Consider the following 18,020-nt stretch of genomic DNA (forward strand, 5'->3'; position numbering starts at 1 on the left):
GCATTTCTTGCAAACTTGAAGTTGATTGTCCTTTGAGTAATGAGGGTGTTTGATTACCAAGCTTGGCTGAATGTTGGAGTCACCTGACAAGCTTTAAAAACTGTGAATGTCAGGATCCCACCCCAAGATTCCAACATAATTAATCTGGAATGCAGTCAGTATTGAGAATTTTCTAGGCTTCATTAATAATGCTAGTTTGTAGCAACATTTGAGAACCACCGGATTGGAAGGTTATTTTGGGAGGAGGTAATTAGGTTTATTTATTGAGGGGAGGTACTGGAGGTTGAGCCCAGGACCTGATGCATGCTAGGCATGGACTCTACCACTGAGCCATACCCTCCCCACCTCGGGCCCTATTTTAAAACAAAGCATGTGGAGTAATGCTCTGCAGGGCTGTGCTGCTTTCTTTTTTCAAAAGCGTCGGTTTTGTAGCTATAGGGAGTCTGGCGACACTGATGGATGACCTCCAGATCTCTGCCTAGCATGCTGGATTTCTCCAATGTCCCTAGCACATGCTGTCTCATGGTGGCCGAAATAAAATTCCTGCCTTTGGGAGAGTGGGCCTTCTGAGTACAGTTAAAATACACTTGCTGACAATGAGGCTGGAGCAGATCAGGTCCCCTGCTGTGTGAGCTTGTGATAAGGTGGAGAAGGAAGGTGAAGCAGAGAAGTGCTCAGTTTTTTCTTATAATTTCGAGCATGTACACATCCAGTTTCTGAACCAGTAACAAACTAAGAACTTCTTGTATGACTCCAACGAAACCTTTGGTCATCAGCAACAGGTGTTTCAGACTACTGAATATCAGTGAGGCAGATCCCATTTATAGGTTAATGACTGACTGCTAGGTGTGGGAGTCCCAAATGGTCTTGGAGACATTGGGCAGGAAACACAACATCAGAGCTACACCCCTGTCCCCCTCCCAAACCCCCAACATAAAGCTCACCCAGTTCTTCTTCTTTTCTTTTTTAACATTTTTTATTGAGTTATAGTCATTTTACAATGTTGTGTCAAATTCCAGTGTAGAGCACAATTTTTCACTTATACATGAACATACATATATTCATTGTCACATTTTTTTTTTTGCTGTGAGCTACCACAAGATCTTGTATATATTTCCCTGTGCTATACAGTATAATCTTGTTTATCTATTCTACATTTTGAACTCCCAGTCTGTCCCTTCCCACCCTCCTCCCCTTGGCAACCACAAGTTTGTATTCTATGTCTATGAGTCTGTTTCTGTTTTGTATTTATTTATTTTTGTTTAGATTCCACATATGAGTGATCACATATGGTATTTTTCTTTCTCTTTCTGGCTTATTTCACTTAGAATGACATTCTCCAGGGACATCCAAGTTGCTGCAAATGGCATTATGTTGTCATTTTTTAAGGCTGAATAGTATTCCATTGTATAAAAATACCACATCTTCTTTATCCAGTCATCTGTTGATGGACATTTAGGCTGTTTCCATGTCTTGGCTATTGTAAATAGTGCTGCTATGAACATTGGGGTGCAAGTGTATTTTTGAAGTAGGGTTCCTTCTGGATATATGCCCAGGAGCGGGATCACTCAGTTCTTTTTGCCAAGTGATTCTAGTGCTTGATAACAGAGCCTGGGACACTTTCTCATGAAATGCACTTCAATCCCATGTAACTGAATTGATTTCTTTTTTCCCCTGGGTAATCTAGATTGGTCGACTGATTATTGGACAGAATGGCATCTTGTCGACACCTGCTGTTTCCTGCATTATCAGAAAGATCAAAGCTGCTGGTGGAATCATCCTAACAGCCAGCCACTGCCCTGGAGGACCTGGGGGAGAGTTTGGAGTGAAGTTTAATGTTGCCAACGGAGGTATGCGGTTCAGAATACGCCTTAATCATCATGAACTCTTTTCTCTTATATTGTGATAGTCTTACAGTGACCCTCTGATGCTAGACAAGCAAGGCAGAGAGGAAATGGTTCAGAAAAATCTAGTAAGATGCCTGTATTAGTCAGTGTTCTCCAATGAAGCAGAACCAACAGAATGTATTGATGGTCCCCAACTTATGATGGTACAATTCAGAGATTTTTTTGAATTTACGATGTTGTGAAAGCAATATGCATTCAGTAGAAATCATACTTTGCTCAAATTTAAAATTTTGATCTTTTCCCAGGCTAGAGGCATGTGGTATGTTTCTCTCTCGTGGTGCTGGGCAGTGGCGGAGAGTGCAGCTCCCAGCCAGTCACGAGGGTGAACAACCGATACACTTAACAATCACTCGGTACCTATATGACCAGTCTGTTTTCCATTTTAGTACAGTATTTGATAAATTGCATGAGTTATTCAACACTTTACTATTAAATAGGCATCTTGTTAGATGATTATGCACAACTGTAGGTTAATACAGGTGTTATGAGCTCTCTTAAGGTAAGCTGGGCTAAGCTATGATACTAAGTGTATTAAATGCGTTTTTGACTTACAGTATTTTCAACTTACAATGGGTGTATTGGGTATAACTCCATCATAAGTTGAGGAAGATCTGGAAAGATATTTATTATAAGGAATTGGCTCATGGGATTATGGAGGTTGAGAAGTTCCAAGATCTGTGGTTGGCAAGCTGGAGACCCAGGAGAGCTGATGTTACAGCTCTGATCTGAGTGCAGAGGCCTGAGAACAGCCGAGCTGATGGTATAAGTGCCAGTCTGAGTCCAAGTCTGAAGGCAGGAGGGGACCAGTGTGTCAGCGGTAGACAGCCGGAGGGAGAGTGACTTCTCCCTTTCTCTGTCTTTTTGTTCTGTCCAGGCCTTCAGTGGGTTGGTTGTGGCCCCCTCACCCTGGGGGAGGCCCTGTGCTTCACTCAGTCTACTGACTCAAATGTTAATCTCATCCAAAGACACCCTCACAGACACACCCAGAATAATGTTGAACCGAACATCTGGGCTCTTTGTGGTCCAAGCAAGCTGACATATAAAATTAAGCATCATGGTGCCCAAGGTGACATGACAAGAAAGTGGCATAATGGGGTCTCAGACTCATTTGGCGTTGTGGTCCCCTGCACACATCAGCACAGTGAAATGGGTGAATGCTCATGCTGATCTGACACGGAAGGACTCGAGTTTAAAGTTGGGACATACCCTCAGAGTAATTTAGATCATTTTCTTCATTTTACACAGGAACAAATCAGCCACCCTGAGAGGTTGTTTGCTCAAGGTCACGTGGCTGCTTAGGGCCAGACGGACGACTTCTTAGCATAAGTCCTGCACTCTTTCTTTCCTAGAGTGTTGACTTTCTCTCACTGACATGCTTGGAATTATTTCACTTTTTCATATATTTTTGTAGAAATTTTACGGTTTAGAGGTCCTGGTGGGGCAGCATATGTATATTAGGGGTAAATTAAAAACATTTTTGAACATATGTAAAGGTAGGAAGAATAATAAATATATACCATGTGTCTATTATTTTGTTTTTCCATTTTGCTTATCTTTTTCGTCCTGAAGAATTTTAAGGTGAATTACAGCATAAAGATATTTCACACCTAAATATTTCTGAATGCATTTCTTTAAAAGAAAAACATACTCCTATATATCTACATGACCACACTAATTCTCTAATATCGTCTAAAACCAAACGCATATTGAAAAATTTCCAAGTATCTCCCAAATCTGTTTTGTTCAAACCAAGAGTCATTCCAGAACCATACATTGCATTTGGTTGTTAAGTCTCTTAAATCTCTTTTAAACTGGAACACTGAGTCTTGGTGTATACATGGGTGGGAGCTGCATTTTAACCAACAGCAGTTACCATTATGAATTATTCCTGGCCCCAGGCAAAATAGCACATCCTGAAGGGAAGGTACATTATCTCCCCCTCCTCGCAGCCATTTTGGACATTATCCAGAGAAGGAATATTATTCAAGTTAAGTTAAAAAAAAAACAAAACACCTTACAAAGAGCCTTGTTTTTTAAGGTGTGATTAGAGAAATCCTGCTTTACGAAAAAGCACATCTAGGACCAACATTTAGTCTTGTAGCAACTATTGAATATTTTAGGAAAACAATCTGCAATTCTGGGGATTGGGGGATGGCAGTGCGGGCGTGGCAGAGCATCTGGAGGGCTGGTAGTTGTTAAGGGTGTCTGAGCTGGTATCAGACTATTAGGATTCAAACCCAGCCTCTGTCAGTTACCGCTGATGTGACCTTGGTTAAGGTCACCTCTTCCAGTTTCAGTTTCCCTATCTGGAAAATGATGATACTAATAATTCTTACTTCCTCTACTTTTTGTGAGTGTTAAATTCCATATAAGGTGTGAAATGTGGTATATGTAAGTTTCAGTAAATTTTGCCTTGTGTCATTATGTTAACCAACGCAAGACTTAAATGCTAGACAATAGGGTCCTTCCTGGGTTAAGAGACCAGTGAAATGAGAATGGACCGATGGCCTGGGATTAATCAAGTGATGATGGACATCAGTATAGGAATGAGGAACAGGTTCAGCAGGGGTGCAGAGTAGGGTAGATGGAGGATTAGGAATTTAGGGGTCGAAGACACTCAAATTTGATATTTTTGAAAGAAGGATTTCAAGAGACAATAATACATATAGTATGACTGTACCAGGCATTGACTGAAATGAAGAGGTAAGTCACTGGCATGGGAGATGTGGACTGGGGAGATGTAAAGGAATACAGAGGGTGCTGGTGAACTTACAGCATGGCTGGTTGAGTGGCATCCAGTCCTGTTAGAATTTTTTTTTTGTTTTACTTTTGGAAATCAGTGTGCTTTGGCATACAAACTCAGAAACTCTTAAAAAAAAAAAGTGATGGAAACAGCCCAAGAACATAGTGTGGTGCCTGGGAGGCAGGAGGATATTTGTGTATCATCTGGCAAGCATAAAAAATGCAAACGCTAAATAAGACTATTTACTTTGTAAGTTTTGCAAAAGTATAAGAGATGGTAGTGAATAATGTTGAGAAGGGCTACATTTACTTCTTTGTGGTCTTCACTTTTCCTATATAAGAAAACGTGAGTAAAATTCTTTCCCACCTGCTGAAATGGTGCTCTTGCTGTTCCTTTCCTCCCAGCTAGCTTTACTGAGGTACAATTGCTATAGCACAAATCTACATGTATATAATGTATGTGATATGACGAGTTTGGTCATTCTCCCTTCTCATATGGTCAGTGAACCTTTATTGGGAGGCAGTAACAGTGCTGTGCTCTAAGGCAGTGCTGTCCAATAGAAATACATTGTGAGCAATGTATGTAATTTAAAATTTTCTAGTAGCCATGTAAAAAGAAGCAGGTGAAATAAATTATATAGTTTATGTAACTTAATATATCCAAAATATTATCACTTCAGCAAGTTACTATAAAAATATGAATGCAATCTATTGTTTTTCTATTAACTTTTCAAAATTTGGTGTGTGTTTTATAATTACAGCACATCTCAGTTTGACTAGTCACATTTTAGGTGCTGTACAGCCACATGTGGCTAGTGGCTATAGAACTGGACGGCGTAGCTCTAAGGGATTGGGATGTAAAAGAAATCAAGAAATGATTTTTGTTCAGTAGAAAGTTATAGTTGGTAATTGAGGTCAGTATACAAAGTTACCTAAGTCGTCTCTCTATCATTTTTATTTTAGATCTTTCAATCTATTTATTTATTAGATTCCCAAAGTTGTTGCAAAAAAAAAAAACTTAAATGCTTTGCATTAAGATACAAAAATTAAAAAGAAAAGAAAAACTGAAGGAGGACAACTATTGATTTCATATTCACTTCATTTAAAGCCTATCACAGCTTAATTGCTGGCTTGACCTTGTAAGGAAGTGCATGAGGCATTTTCACTTAAACCTCACTTAGTTTTATTGGGGGGAGTCTCTAGAGAGTGTGACTTGGGGAAAATAATGTACCCTGGTCAGCTTATACCTCAACTAGGCAGCAGACCTGGGAGTAGAAATCACAGTTTCTTTCTCTAGGTGCACTTGGGAAGCTGCAGTTTAAATCTGGAATCCCTCGCTTCTGTCAAATGCATATCCTGTTTGTGTCTCACATCCTGAATAAAGCTGATGACATAACCGGGTCTCCCTGGCAGGTGTGAAACTATTTTTAGGGACGATGTATCATTGCTTAGAAGTGGATTAAAACAAACAAAGCTGTAGGTTACTGGCCTACATGGAACAGGTGAGGCTGACCACATTTCCTCTGTAGTAGATGAATAAAAAGTATTGAGGCTAATTGAACTGTGAAGTGTTGACCATTGTCTAGAGAACAAATGAATCTTTCTCCGGCTTGGTGGAGGAGGAGGAGGTAACGTTTCTCTGATGGACTTTTTAAGCAGATTTATTTTTAGTGGTGCGTTATTTTCAAATCTTAGGTCCTGCGCCAGATGTTGTGTCAGACAAAATCTACCAGATCAGCAAAACAATCGAGGAATACGCCATATGCCCTGATCTTCGAATTGATCTATCTCGACTAGGAAGACAAGAATTTGACCTGGAGAACAAATTCAAACCGTTCAGAGGTAATAGAGAAATTCTGTTTTGAAGAAGTCAGAATAACTCCATGCATGGGGGCGATTCTGGTTTCTTCAGGGGAGAGCGCACGCAGAAGCGATGGAATGATCAGTCTCATGAGTGGCCCTTGATAACGAGATGCAATCTGCGTGTGGTGCAGACTGGAGCGAGAGCAGCCAAGATATTTAGAACTGGCAACTCTCAAAAACCACTTTCCAAACTCTATATCATTTTTGACATAGGGAACATTTCACGGCTGACTCTTTGACAGTGTTCCAAGAATAGGCGGTGAATTGCCAAAACGTGTCTTGCTTTTCTAAGCAATTATGGTGAAGATGCCGAAATATTTTAGATAACTGAGGAGAGACCAACAATGTGGTGAGGTTATTAAAATTTCCCATGGAAAGTGGGCGTTTCTTTTCCAAGCCAGAACCGTGCCGTTTATCTTGATTCAATGCACAATCATTGATCACCTGCTCTATACACACTCCACATTAGGAGATTTTAGAAAGGAATTCATTAAGTACCAAATGGATTTAGGAAAATGGTTCAAGAGTTAAAAAAAAAAACCAGGATGAAGTTGCCAAAAATATGCTATATTGTAGAGTGAATAAAATTTCTAAGTCCTCAGATTATAACCTTTCAATTTATAGATTAATATTGAACTATATAACAGCAATAATACCATGTATATGCATGTAATTTTTTCACCCTTTATTTTATACTATTGCTTTTTCCTAGAAGACATACAAATGGCAATAAATACTAACATTTATTTACTCCTTTAGTTCCCCTAGAAGCTTAAATCCTGTTTGTGTTAATAAGGTGGTATCCTTATTTTATACGTAATTTAATCTAGCTAAAAAGATGAAATGCCTGGCTCACGGCCATGTTTTATTTTAGGGACGGAGAAGAGCTTGAAATGGAATGTTCAAGAGTCATAGTGTTGGGCCAACTCTACTACATTTTTCTTGGAATATTTTGAGTCAGTTGCTTGCTTAGCTAGTAAGCAGAAATTAATTGAAAACCATGTGATACTTACTGGAAGCAGGGTTCCTGCTTTTATTAATCTAGTTGGGAGTGTACACACAAAGACAAATGTATGTCCACATAATCACTTGACAACTAAAAGCAAAGGATATTTTATGTCAAACAAATGATTTAAGTATTCTTGATCACATATATTTGGAAGGACTAGGAAATAAGACAGCTGAGAAAAATGAAGCATTACCGTCAGGAAGAAATTTTATGTATTTATGTATTTATTTATTTCTTATTTCTTATTTATTCACTAATTTTTGGCATCTTTACAATTTTATTAGTTGTCCAAGAGACCTAGCCCTTTGGTTAGCTCAGATTCAGTCCCACTGCTTTAGCCACATTGCTAGCTTGGTGAGTTTTCTACAATGCTACAGATACAAGGAGGTAGATAAAGAAATTCCCTGGCTCCCAGGAGGAATTTGGAGATAATTGGGATAATTTATGTGCTGTGTTCTTGCTGTTTTAAATGTTGAGCAAGGCTTGAGTTAATCAGAAACAAATCTGTCTTTGGCATTTCACCTTAAAAGATGAAGAGCATGAACTGTGTGATGTGAACTTTCAGTTTTCATGGAATTCTGCTTGCTTTCTTGTTTTTTACATTTCTGTTCGGTACTATGTGTTATCTGCTATAAATACCACATGTAGTTAGGCAAGTGGTTCAGGAATTAAAGAACCAGAATGAAATGCCAAAAATATTATCCTATATTTTAGAATGAGTAAAACTTCAAACATGTTCAGGCCATAACCTTTTATTTTATAGATTAGTTTCTTTATGGTGGTAAAATATATGCAACATAAAGTTTACCATGTTAACCATTTTTAGATATATTGTTCATATAGATGAATTTTTAGTGAATTTATTTTATAGATTAATATTCTTCTCATGTCAAAAGATGATTAAAAACTATCTACGTTCCTTAAAAAGTAATTACATTATATTTGAATGGACACACATACTGCATTTAAATGCAAGGAAAAATATTTTTAGATTTGTATTTAACCAGAAGAAGAGAGAGTTTCATATTACATATTAAAATCTCATTCATTAAATATTGCACCTAGATGTACTAAAAATTATTAAAGATGGGTTGTTAATATCTTTAGTGTAAGTTTAAATATCTCATGACTCCAAAGTCATATGTATTTGAAAAATTTGAAAAACAACATACGTAAGTTTCAAATTTTATCTACAGATATAAAATGTACGGCTCGTGGACAAATTTTAGTACTTATAATAAGATATTTATTACTTCTAGGGGAAGTATTTTCTGAGTATTAATTACGTACTGATTGCTAAGTTTGAAAATGAGATATATTCTGGGTTTTATGAATCTGTGAAATAAATGGGAAAGACTTGTTTTGGATTCCTGGTCATTGGATAGTGCAGGGCACTGGAGAACATTCGTGTTTAATGAGGATTTCTACATATCTGACATCCTGAAACTGGTACTAGGTTGGGCACCCTGGAGATGGCACACAAACTCAGAAAAATATCATTCATCACCAGTTCAGAACCTGGATCTGTTTGGCACAATGGCATTTGGAAAGTAGGGGGTCACTTCTTGATTTGTTTCGTGCCAGCTGAGTCACTCTTTGGCCATCCCCGCAGGAGAGGCAACCCGTTGTGCCAGGATGCCTCTGAGCACTGAGGTGCTTTCAGTTTTAGGGAGGGAGGTGATGAAAAGAAGGTGGGAGTAGGGACAATAGGTGTAGTGTAGTTTTATCTTAACTACTTTATTCTGGTGGTTGATTTTTTCACTTGCAAAGAAGCATTTATAACTTGAGAGTTTTTTTACACTGACTATCTGAAAAGTTTGTAGCATCCTGATTGTGCTTTAATTTGTGATCTTGTTTGCAAATGGACACTTTGCTTCTCACATAAATGTGTGGGGTTATGTTGGAATTGTGATCATAATTTCATGCTTTTTTATGCTTCCAAGAACCCTTCATTGGTAGTCACTGGTGTCTCTGTTTGCTTTCCTATCCTTAGTGGAGATAGTGGACCCAGTGGATATCTATCTCAACCTCCTTCGGACCATCTTTGACTTTAACGCCATCAAGAGTTTGCTGACTGGGCCCAGCCAACTGAAGATCCGGGTTGATGCAATGCACGGAGGTAAGCATGGGGTCCTCTACCAACTGGTGGGCAAGAAATGATAAAGAGACCTTTATGCTTGTGGGGTTTCTGGAATTATGAGGAAGGTTGGATTTGTAGATATTCACACAACCTATGTATCTTCAGGTATTTGGGATGCTCTGGAAAACTTCAGGGCTCTGATTTCTCTCTTTAGATACAAGTGAAAACAAAGCTTGAACAAATGATTTTGAGGCTATGCCTGTTTGAGTGTGGAGTTGAGATAGCAGAACTGTAGTAATTAAATTTTTTTTGATCACAGTACATGTACATAGTTTAAAAAGTCCAATAGTATAAAGTTTATTATGAAAAAAACCCATTCCCAACTCCTTCCCCTAATTTCCTACTTTCCAAAGGCAACCATTAAAAAACAAACAACTCTTCCAGTGATTTTTTTTTTTTTAGGTATTTATCTCCCTATTTTAAATACCATGAATATACTCCTTGTTGACTTTTCAGTTTGGAGTGTTGATGACTGTACTATAGAAGATGAGGTTGTAGCTCTTTTTCACACTTTCCACTCACTAAATCCAAGCATACTTTCTGAAGCTAATTATATCATCATTTTGGTAAGATCAGTATCTAGTATCTGCATTATCGTAACACTGCTGAGCCATGCAAAAAACTGTAGTTATATTTTCCTTACAGTACAACTTTTTTCTTTTTTTTTACTTCTTTGGAATTAGTTGCCTTGTTTTCTCACTGTTTAGTTTTTGTTAAGTATATTTGCCACTATTAACCCTTATATTCTTCCAGTGTCTAAATCTCCTCTCCTTTTGTTTTCCTGGAGACCTGGGATCTCCTCTGCTCTGCACTGGTTGCTCTCTGAGCTGCTGTGGTCTTGGAATCTCCATTTGTCATCATCCTGCAATTCCCTTTCCTCCTTTCTGATATTGACTCTCCTCTTTCTGGATCCTTTGTCTTCCACTTGCTTGATTTATTCCCACATTTTGGAGGAACACATTCTCCAGGAACTCTGAGAGAGAAGGCTCATGGGAGGTAAATGTTTTGAGTCACTGCACATCTGAAAATGCCTTTTTCCTATGTTCACTCTGAATTGATACCTGTCTGGAGATAGAAATCTAGGTTGGATATTATTTTCCTTCAGAAGTTTGAGGGCATTGCTCCATTGTCTTGTAGCTGCTCCTATTGAACTTGAGCAATCTGATGCTGTTCTGACTTCATGTTATGAAATCTTTCTTTTTTCCTTCTCTGGAGGCTTCAGGGCCTTTGATGTATCTTCAGTGTTCCTTCCATTCACCGTGATGGGCCTTTGTGTGGGACTGTTTTCCTCTGTTGTGCTGGGCACTTGGCAGTCTACAAACTTGTGTCCTTTAATTCTGGGAAATTTTCTTGAATTGCTTCTTGGATAATTTCCTCCATTACTTCCTCTCCTTTCTTTCCAGAATGGCTGTTGTTCAGATATTGATCCCACTGGGCTGGACCTTTAATTATACTATTCTTTCACTCACCACCCATTTTCCTTCTTTTTGTTTTGTGCTTCTTTCTGGTAGATTTTCTCAATTTTATCTCTAAGTCCTTCCATTTAGTTTTTCAGTTCCACTCTCATATTTTTCATTTCCCAAAACCATTTTTTAAATTTTCCAAATAACCTGTTTTAAAAAACAGTTTCCTATTCATATTTCATAAGTGCCGTATCTTTTTTTTAAATAAATCAGGTTTACCAATGAATATATAATGAATATACTGAATATATATACATTATATATATTATATATATATATACTGAATATATATACATTATATATATAATGAATATATAATGAATATACCAATGAATATACTGCATATAATTTATATGCAGTAAAATTGGTACCTTGTTTGATGAGGGTTGACAAACATATGACAAACATGCAACCACTATGACAATCAAGATACAGAACATTTCTCTCACTTCAACAAGTTCTTCTGTGGCCCTTTGTAGCCGTACTTCTCCTCCTTCCCCTAGTCCCTAGGAATCACTCATCCGCTTTTTGCCTTTTCCAGAAAGCCATATAAATAGACAAATATGATATGTAGCCTTTTTCTTCAGGCTTCTTTCACTCAGCGTAATGTTTTAGAGATGCATTCATGGTGGTGTACGTGTCAGTAGTTATTTCTTGTTCCTACTGAGTAGTATTCCATCATATGGATGCACTATTTCTGTTTATCCATTCACCAGTTGATATAATTAGGGTTATTTCTAGGTTTTGGCTACCACAAAACAAAGCTGCTATAAACATTTGTGAACAAGTCTTTATGGGAATATATGATTTCCTTTGTTTTGGACAAATACCTAGGTGTGGGTCTGCTGGGTCATATGATGATGTATATGTTTAACTTAATAAGAAACTGCCAAACTATTTTCCAAAGTGGCTACACCATTTGCACTACCAGCAGAGTATGGAGACTCCCGTTTCTTCATGTCCTCACCAACACTCAGTATTGTCAGTCTTTCCAGTTTTAGCTATTCTACCATATCTTGTTGGTCTCTTTTGGGGTATGACAGATACATAATTCAAAATATTTCTTCTGCCTATGTAGTTTCTGTTTCCTTCAAGTCACTCTTTACTCTGTTTGCTTTGGTCTCATTTTTAATGCATGCCTCAAAAGTTTGGTGGTCCTTGGGTCTCTGGCATGTTTAAGAGTGAGGCACTAAAATTTTTGTTGGGAGCTCTGAGCCCAAGTGTGGAACTTATCTTCCACCGGCTGTACTCTGAGGTCTTCTGGCTGTGCTGTGTTGTTCTTTCCTGTTGGGATGGCTATATTCTCCAGAAAAGGATCTTTCAGTTTCTTGCCTTAACATTATCTGGCCTAGAGGGAAGATGGCTTTTCTTTCCAAATAGTTCAGGCAATGTTTCTGGATTTGAGCCTCATTGCCTAGCTTGCACTGTATGTTCATTTCTGCATCAGTCGCTCTGGTTAAGGGATGGAGGATACTGACGGACAGACCTAGGTCACCTTGGGGGAAGTGGGATTGAGCCACACCCAGATCAGATGAACTGAGGTGGGAAAAGGCTTGGTTCTCCAAAGGAAACCCAAAATGCTGCTACTAGTGGAAGGGGTGCTGGGCAGGCAAAATCAAAAGATGTTCACTGTCTGAGGCTCTTGTTGCATTAGTGGAAAATAAATGGAAAGCAGTACTTTCGTATATTTCAGCCAACAGGATTACATGCTGGTCCCCAAATGTACTGCATGTTCTACCTCAGGCGCTGTTCCCTTGCTCATAATGTTCTTTCCATTTGGATGGCATCCTCACTCCCCACCCCTGTCAAATGTATGTTCTTCCAAGTCCTCCCAGATATGCTGCCTCCTTCTTGAAGCCCCACTTGTGGTCATTTCTTCTTTTAAGCTATTGGATCTAATTATTTCATAAATATACATTGAATAGAACTAGTCTTACCATTGCAACCACTCACCTGTAGATCTGACTCATCCCACTACAAGACTGAGTCCAGGCATGTAGGAATTGGGTGTTTGTGCCCCTTGAAGACCTCCGTTCTTCACACAGGCATTCCGTGTTAGGCACTCCATGAAAGTCTGTTGAATTGGAAAACACAACCCCTTAGCATTTTTTTTTGTAAAATGTGCTTAGTTTTATACGCTTCAGTGGTTTACAGAGTTTAATTATACACTTGGCAGTGTTAAAGCGATTGCAGAGGCAAAGAACATTGCTAGAGCACAAGAGCCTTTAAGTGCTTTTGCATATATTTACGTAAAGCTTTTAATACATAAAAAGTAACAGACAATGAATCATTATTAGGTAGTCAATTTCTTCCTGGCAACATTTTAGAAAATTTTTAGAGAAAAATTTCATCTAACTAGGTTATTGAAGACAACTTCTATATGCCTAACACAGTCACTGGTTCGTAGTAGGTACTCAATGAGGAGTCATTGAAGTAACTATTATTCTTTGTGGTGTCTTGAAAAAACTTGTGGAATTTATTTATTTTTTCTTGTGCTATTACATAACCTTACTTGTTCTAAGCAGAACAAAACACTCTTGAGGGGTTCTGCAAAGATTCCACGTTACTCTGTATCTTTTTTTTTTTCAAGTTATGGGACCCTATGTGAGAAAAGTTCTGTGTGATGAGCTGGGGGCCCCAGCCAATTCTGCAATCAACTGTGTTCCCCTGGAAGATTTTGGAGGGCAGCATCCTGACCCCAACCTGACATATGCAACGACCCTTCTGGAAGCTATGAAAGGAGGGGAATACGGCTTTGGAGCCGCATTTGATGCTGATGGGGTAAGTAGGAAAGTTTTCTGCCCACTGATCCTTTTACCAGATAATGACCCAAGCATTGGAACCCAGAGAATTAATGAATACCTCTGGGGCTGACGTCCGTGGGGCGTATGAATCCTAACTGGCTCTGCATCTGCCTTTCTGTTTAGTGGCTAAGTATTGCTATTAAATAGCCATTACCCTTCTTAGTTCCAAGTAAGCATGCTGTTATAAAGAGGTTATTTCTTTTTTTAAAAAAAAACTCATGGAATAAATCTTTACTCATGGCTGATTTTGTTGAAATCACCATGTTAAAGAACCAGCCACTTCAGCAGTAATCTGTGTTCTCCTTTATATTTGGGGGGAAAGTGTGAGTTAAGAATATAAAGGCTACTGAAGCATGAAGTAGTCATTCTCACATGTCGATAGGTGGGATACATTCCCAGTTGTGTCAAGATTCTGGGCCCTACAGTATTCAGGGATTTTGGTTTCCCAGGCCCTCTTTGGCCTCATTTGAGTTGTTTTACATCACTTAAATATGGGATGGCAGTTATGTGGCTTGTGAAGATGATGGGAACGGGCTGCTAGCAGCAGGTGCTTTTGTCTGGACATTTTCACACATTCTCTCCCACAGGACCGTTATATGATCCTAGGCCAAAATGGCTTCTTCGTGAGCCCTTCCGACTCCCTGGCCATTATTGCCGCCAACCTCTCTTGCATTCCATATTTCCGTCAGATGGGGGTCCGCGGGTTTGGGAGGAGTATGCCCACCAGCACAGCCCTCGACAGGTAAGCAAGGATGTCACCATGAAAACTTCATGGTAGACCTCTGATGTCAATGTCCCCTGTGCTGGTAGCTGTCACTCATTCTCCTCTACTCCCTTGGGAACTTGTTGAAAGCGTGAGAATTTAGAGATGTGGTATGGTGTCCGGGGTAGGATTGTGACGAATCAGGTGGCCTGAACTTAATTCTTGGTTGTGCTACTTCTTAGCTGTTTGGAAATTGGGAGACTTATTTGATTTCTGTGTCTCTGTTTTCCTATCTTTAAAATAAGCATACTAATAGTATCATCCTTACATGGACTGTTACGAGGTAGGAATGAGATGACCCTTGTAAAGCATTTAACAGAATACCTGGTTCATAGTAAATTCTTCATCAATGTTTAATAATAAAACTTACGAAAGAGGTGGAAAGAACATGAGTCTTGAGGTCAGATTATATTTGTGAAAATGCTAACTTATCATTAGTTCCATAAAAACAGGGATGACACATTACAGGTTTCTTGTGAGAATGAAATGAGATATGCATGGAAAATGCCCAACAGAAGAGTCACTTAGTAGATCAATCTGAGGTTTCTTTCTCCCTTCCCTACCCATCCATCTTTTAACTTGTCTGATAAAACAGTGAATTTTAGAGTCTAATATTTTCAAGCAACATTGTGGACGCAGTGCTTGTGCATGGTGGAAAGTCAGAAATCACAGAAAAATAAGAAAATGTAAACATCCTATCTCCCTCCCTGACTTACTTGTATTAATAGATAAGTGTGTATCTCCTTTTGGATCTCTTTCTATACATGTATAATTTACATGTGTGGTTATAAATTGTATATTACACATATAATATAACATGTATCATATGTATAATATACATTTGCCTTTTTATAATACCAAAAAGAGATCTGAAAGTACATACTGCTTTGTAACTTATTTTCTTTTCCATCAACAATCTCCAACTTTGTATAAAAACATTTTTATGTCATCTAAAACCAAGATTATATTCCAGTTTCCCCTGAGTGTCCCCAGAATGTCTTTAATGGATGGTTTGCCCAAAGCTGCATCCTGTCCAACACCATATATTGCATCTGGTTGTTACATCCTTGAATCTTCCCTAATCTAGCACAATTCCTTTATCTTTTACTTAATGACAGTGATTTTTGAAGAGACCTGACCAGTTGTCCCACAGAATCCCACCTTCTGGATTTGTGTGGTTATTTCCTCGTGGTGTTACCATTTATTCAGTCATTCCTGAAGTAAATTTTATATACGGTGACATGAGTAATCTTAATGGTACAATTCAATGAGTTTTGAAAAATGTATTCATCTGTGTAACAACCACCCAGAATAAGAAGTAGAACATTCCCATTACCCCAAAAAGTCCCCCGCCCTCCTTCCAGTGCTCCTTAGACAACCACTGTCATAATTTCTACTGCGAATTTAGGTTTTGCCTGTTCTTGAGCTTCACGGAAATAGAATCACATATTGTGTATTTGTTTGTTGCTGGTTTTTTCATTTAAGATGGATTTTTTGGATTCATCTACATCCATTGCATGTGCCACTAGTTATTCCCCTTTGTTGCAGTGTGGTATAACAATGTATGAATATATCACAGTTTATTTTTCCAGTCTCCTCTTGATGAACATTTGGGTCATTTTCATTTATTAGCCACTATGGATCATGCCATTATAAACATTCTTACACAAGTCTTTTGTGGACATGCCTACATTTCTCCAGGGTTAATACTTAGGAGTAGAATGCTGATTGTTGGGTAGTTGTATGTTTAATTTTGTAAGAAACTGTCAAACTCTTTTCCACTTTATACTCTGATTTGCAGTGTATGAGAGTTCTAATTGCTTCATTATCTTTATCAACATTTGGTGTTGTCAGTCTTTTTTTTTAAGCCATCCTAATCAGTGCAAAATGTTATTTCATTTTGATTTAGATTTGCATTGTCCTAATAAGTAGTGATGTTGAGCTCATTATCATATGCTTATTGTTCATTTGTGAACTGTCTTGTTATGTACCTGTCCAAAATGTATTTGCTCAATTAAAAATGCATTGTTGGTCTTTTTGTTATTGATTTGTAGAAATTCTTTTTTTTTTTTTACATTTTTATTGATTCATAATCATTTTACAGTGTTGTGTCAAATTCCAGTGTTCAGTACAATTTTTCAGTCATACATGGACATATACACACTCATTGTCACATTTTTTTCTCTGTGATTTATCATAACATTTTGTGTATATTTCCCTGTGCTATACAGTGTAATCTTGTTTATCTGTTCTACAATTTTGAAATCCCAGTCTATCCCTTCCCACCCTCTACCCCGCCCCCCTCCCCCCCCGGTAACCACAAGTCTGTATTCTCTGTCCATGAGTCTATTTCTGTCCTGTATTTATGCTTTGTTTTTGTTTGTTTGTTTTTGTTTTTTAGATTCCACATATGAGCGATCTCATATGGTATTTTTCTTTCTCTTTCTGGCTTACTTCACTTAGAATGACATTCTCCAGGAGTATCCATGTTGCTGCACAAAAGGCTTAAGAATTCAGCAGGACATAAGTCTTTTGTCAGATATATGTATTACACATATTTTCTCCCTGCCTGTCACTTGCCTTTTCGTGTCCTTAATGGTGTCTCTTGATGAGCATTAAGTTTTAGATTTTGATGAAGTCCAATATTTTTTCTTACATAGTTAGTATATACTTATTTTGTCCTCTGTAAGAAAACTTTGCTTACCCAAAGGTCAAAAAGATATTTTCCCTAGAGAAAACAAAAAGATGTTTTCTTCTAGAATCATTGTGGCTTAATTTTTTACAATTAGGGTCTCTGATGATTTTGTGTTAATTTTTGTATGGGTGTAAGGCAGGGGTCCAGGTTCACTTTTCCCCATATCCAGTTGTTATTGAAAAGAATTTACTTTTCCCTTGATGCATTTGTTAAAATCCAGTTGACTATATATATGTGGGTTGATTTCAAGATTCTCCCTTCTGTTCCATTGATGTGTTTGTCCTCGTGCCAATAGTACATGGTCTTGATTGTTGAAGTTTTAAAGTAAACATTTAAATCAGATGACTTCCCCAAATCTTTTTCTTCTTCATATAGGAAAATTATGTATCTTAGAGCTTTTGCATTTCTATATACATTTTAGAATCGACTTGTCAATTTCCCAAAGCCTGTTGAGATTTTGACTGAGATTGTGTTGAGTCCATAGAGCAATCTGGGAAGAGCTACATATTAATAATATGGAGATTTCTAGTCCACCAATGTGATATATCTCTTACTTTATTTAGCTTCTTTAATTTCTCTCACATACTTTGTAACTTAATTTTTCTTACATATATTTTGTAGTTTAGCATGGAAG

The 18,020-nt window shown here is 38.0% G+C and overlaps 1 protein-coding gene across 1 annotated transcript in view; it reads left to right on the plus strand.

Moving 5' to 3' along the window:
• The window catches only part of PGM5 (phosphoglucomutase 5), a 159,900-nt gene that overhangs the window by 17,629 nt on the left and 124,251 nt on the right, over nt 1-18,020 (plus strand). Inside the window, exons 2-6 of the mRNA XM_072959516.1 lie at nt 1,688-1,850; nt 6,345-6,491; nt 9,515-9,640; nt 13,715-13,905; nt 14,516-14,670. Coding sequence (XP_072815617.1) covers nt 1,688-1,850; nt 6,345-6,491; nt 9,515-9,640; nt 13,715-13,905; nt 14,516-14,670 — 782 coding nt within the window. The remainder of the gene's footprint in view (nt 1-1,687; nt 1,851-6,344; nt 6,492-9,514; nt 9,641-13,714; nt 13,906-14,515; nt 14,671-18,020) is intronic.

Source organism: Vicugna pacos, chromosome 4 (assembly GCF_048564905.1).
Source record: "Vicugna pacos chromosome 4, VicPac4, whole genome shotgun sequence".
In the NCBI taxonomy this organism is placed as follows: domain Eukaryota; kingdom Metazoa; phylum Chordata; class Mammalia; order Artiodactyla; family Camelidae; genus Vicugna; species Vicugna pacos.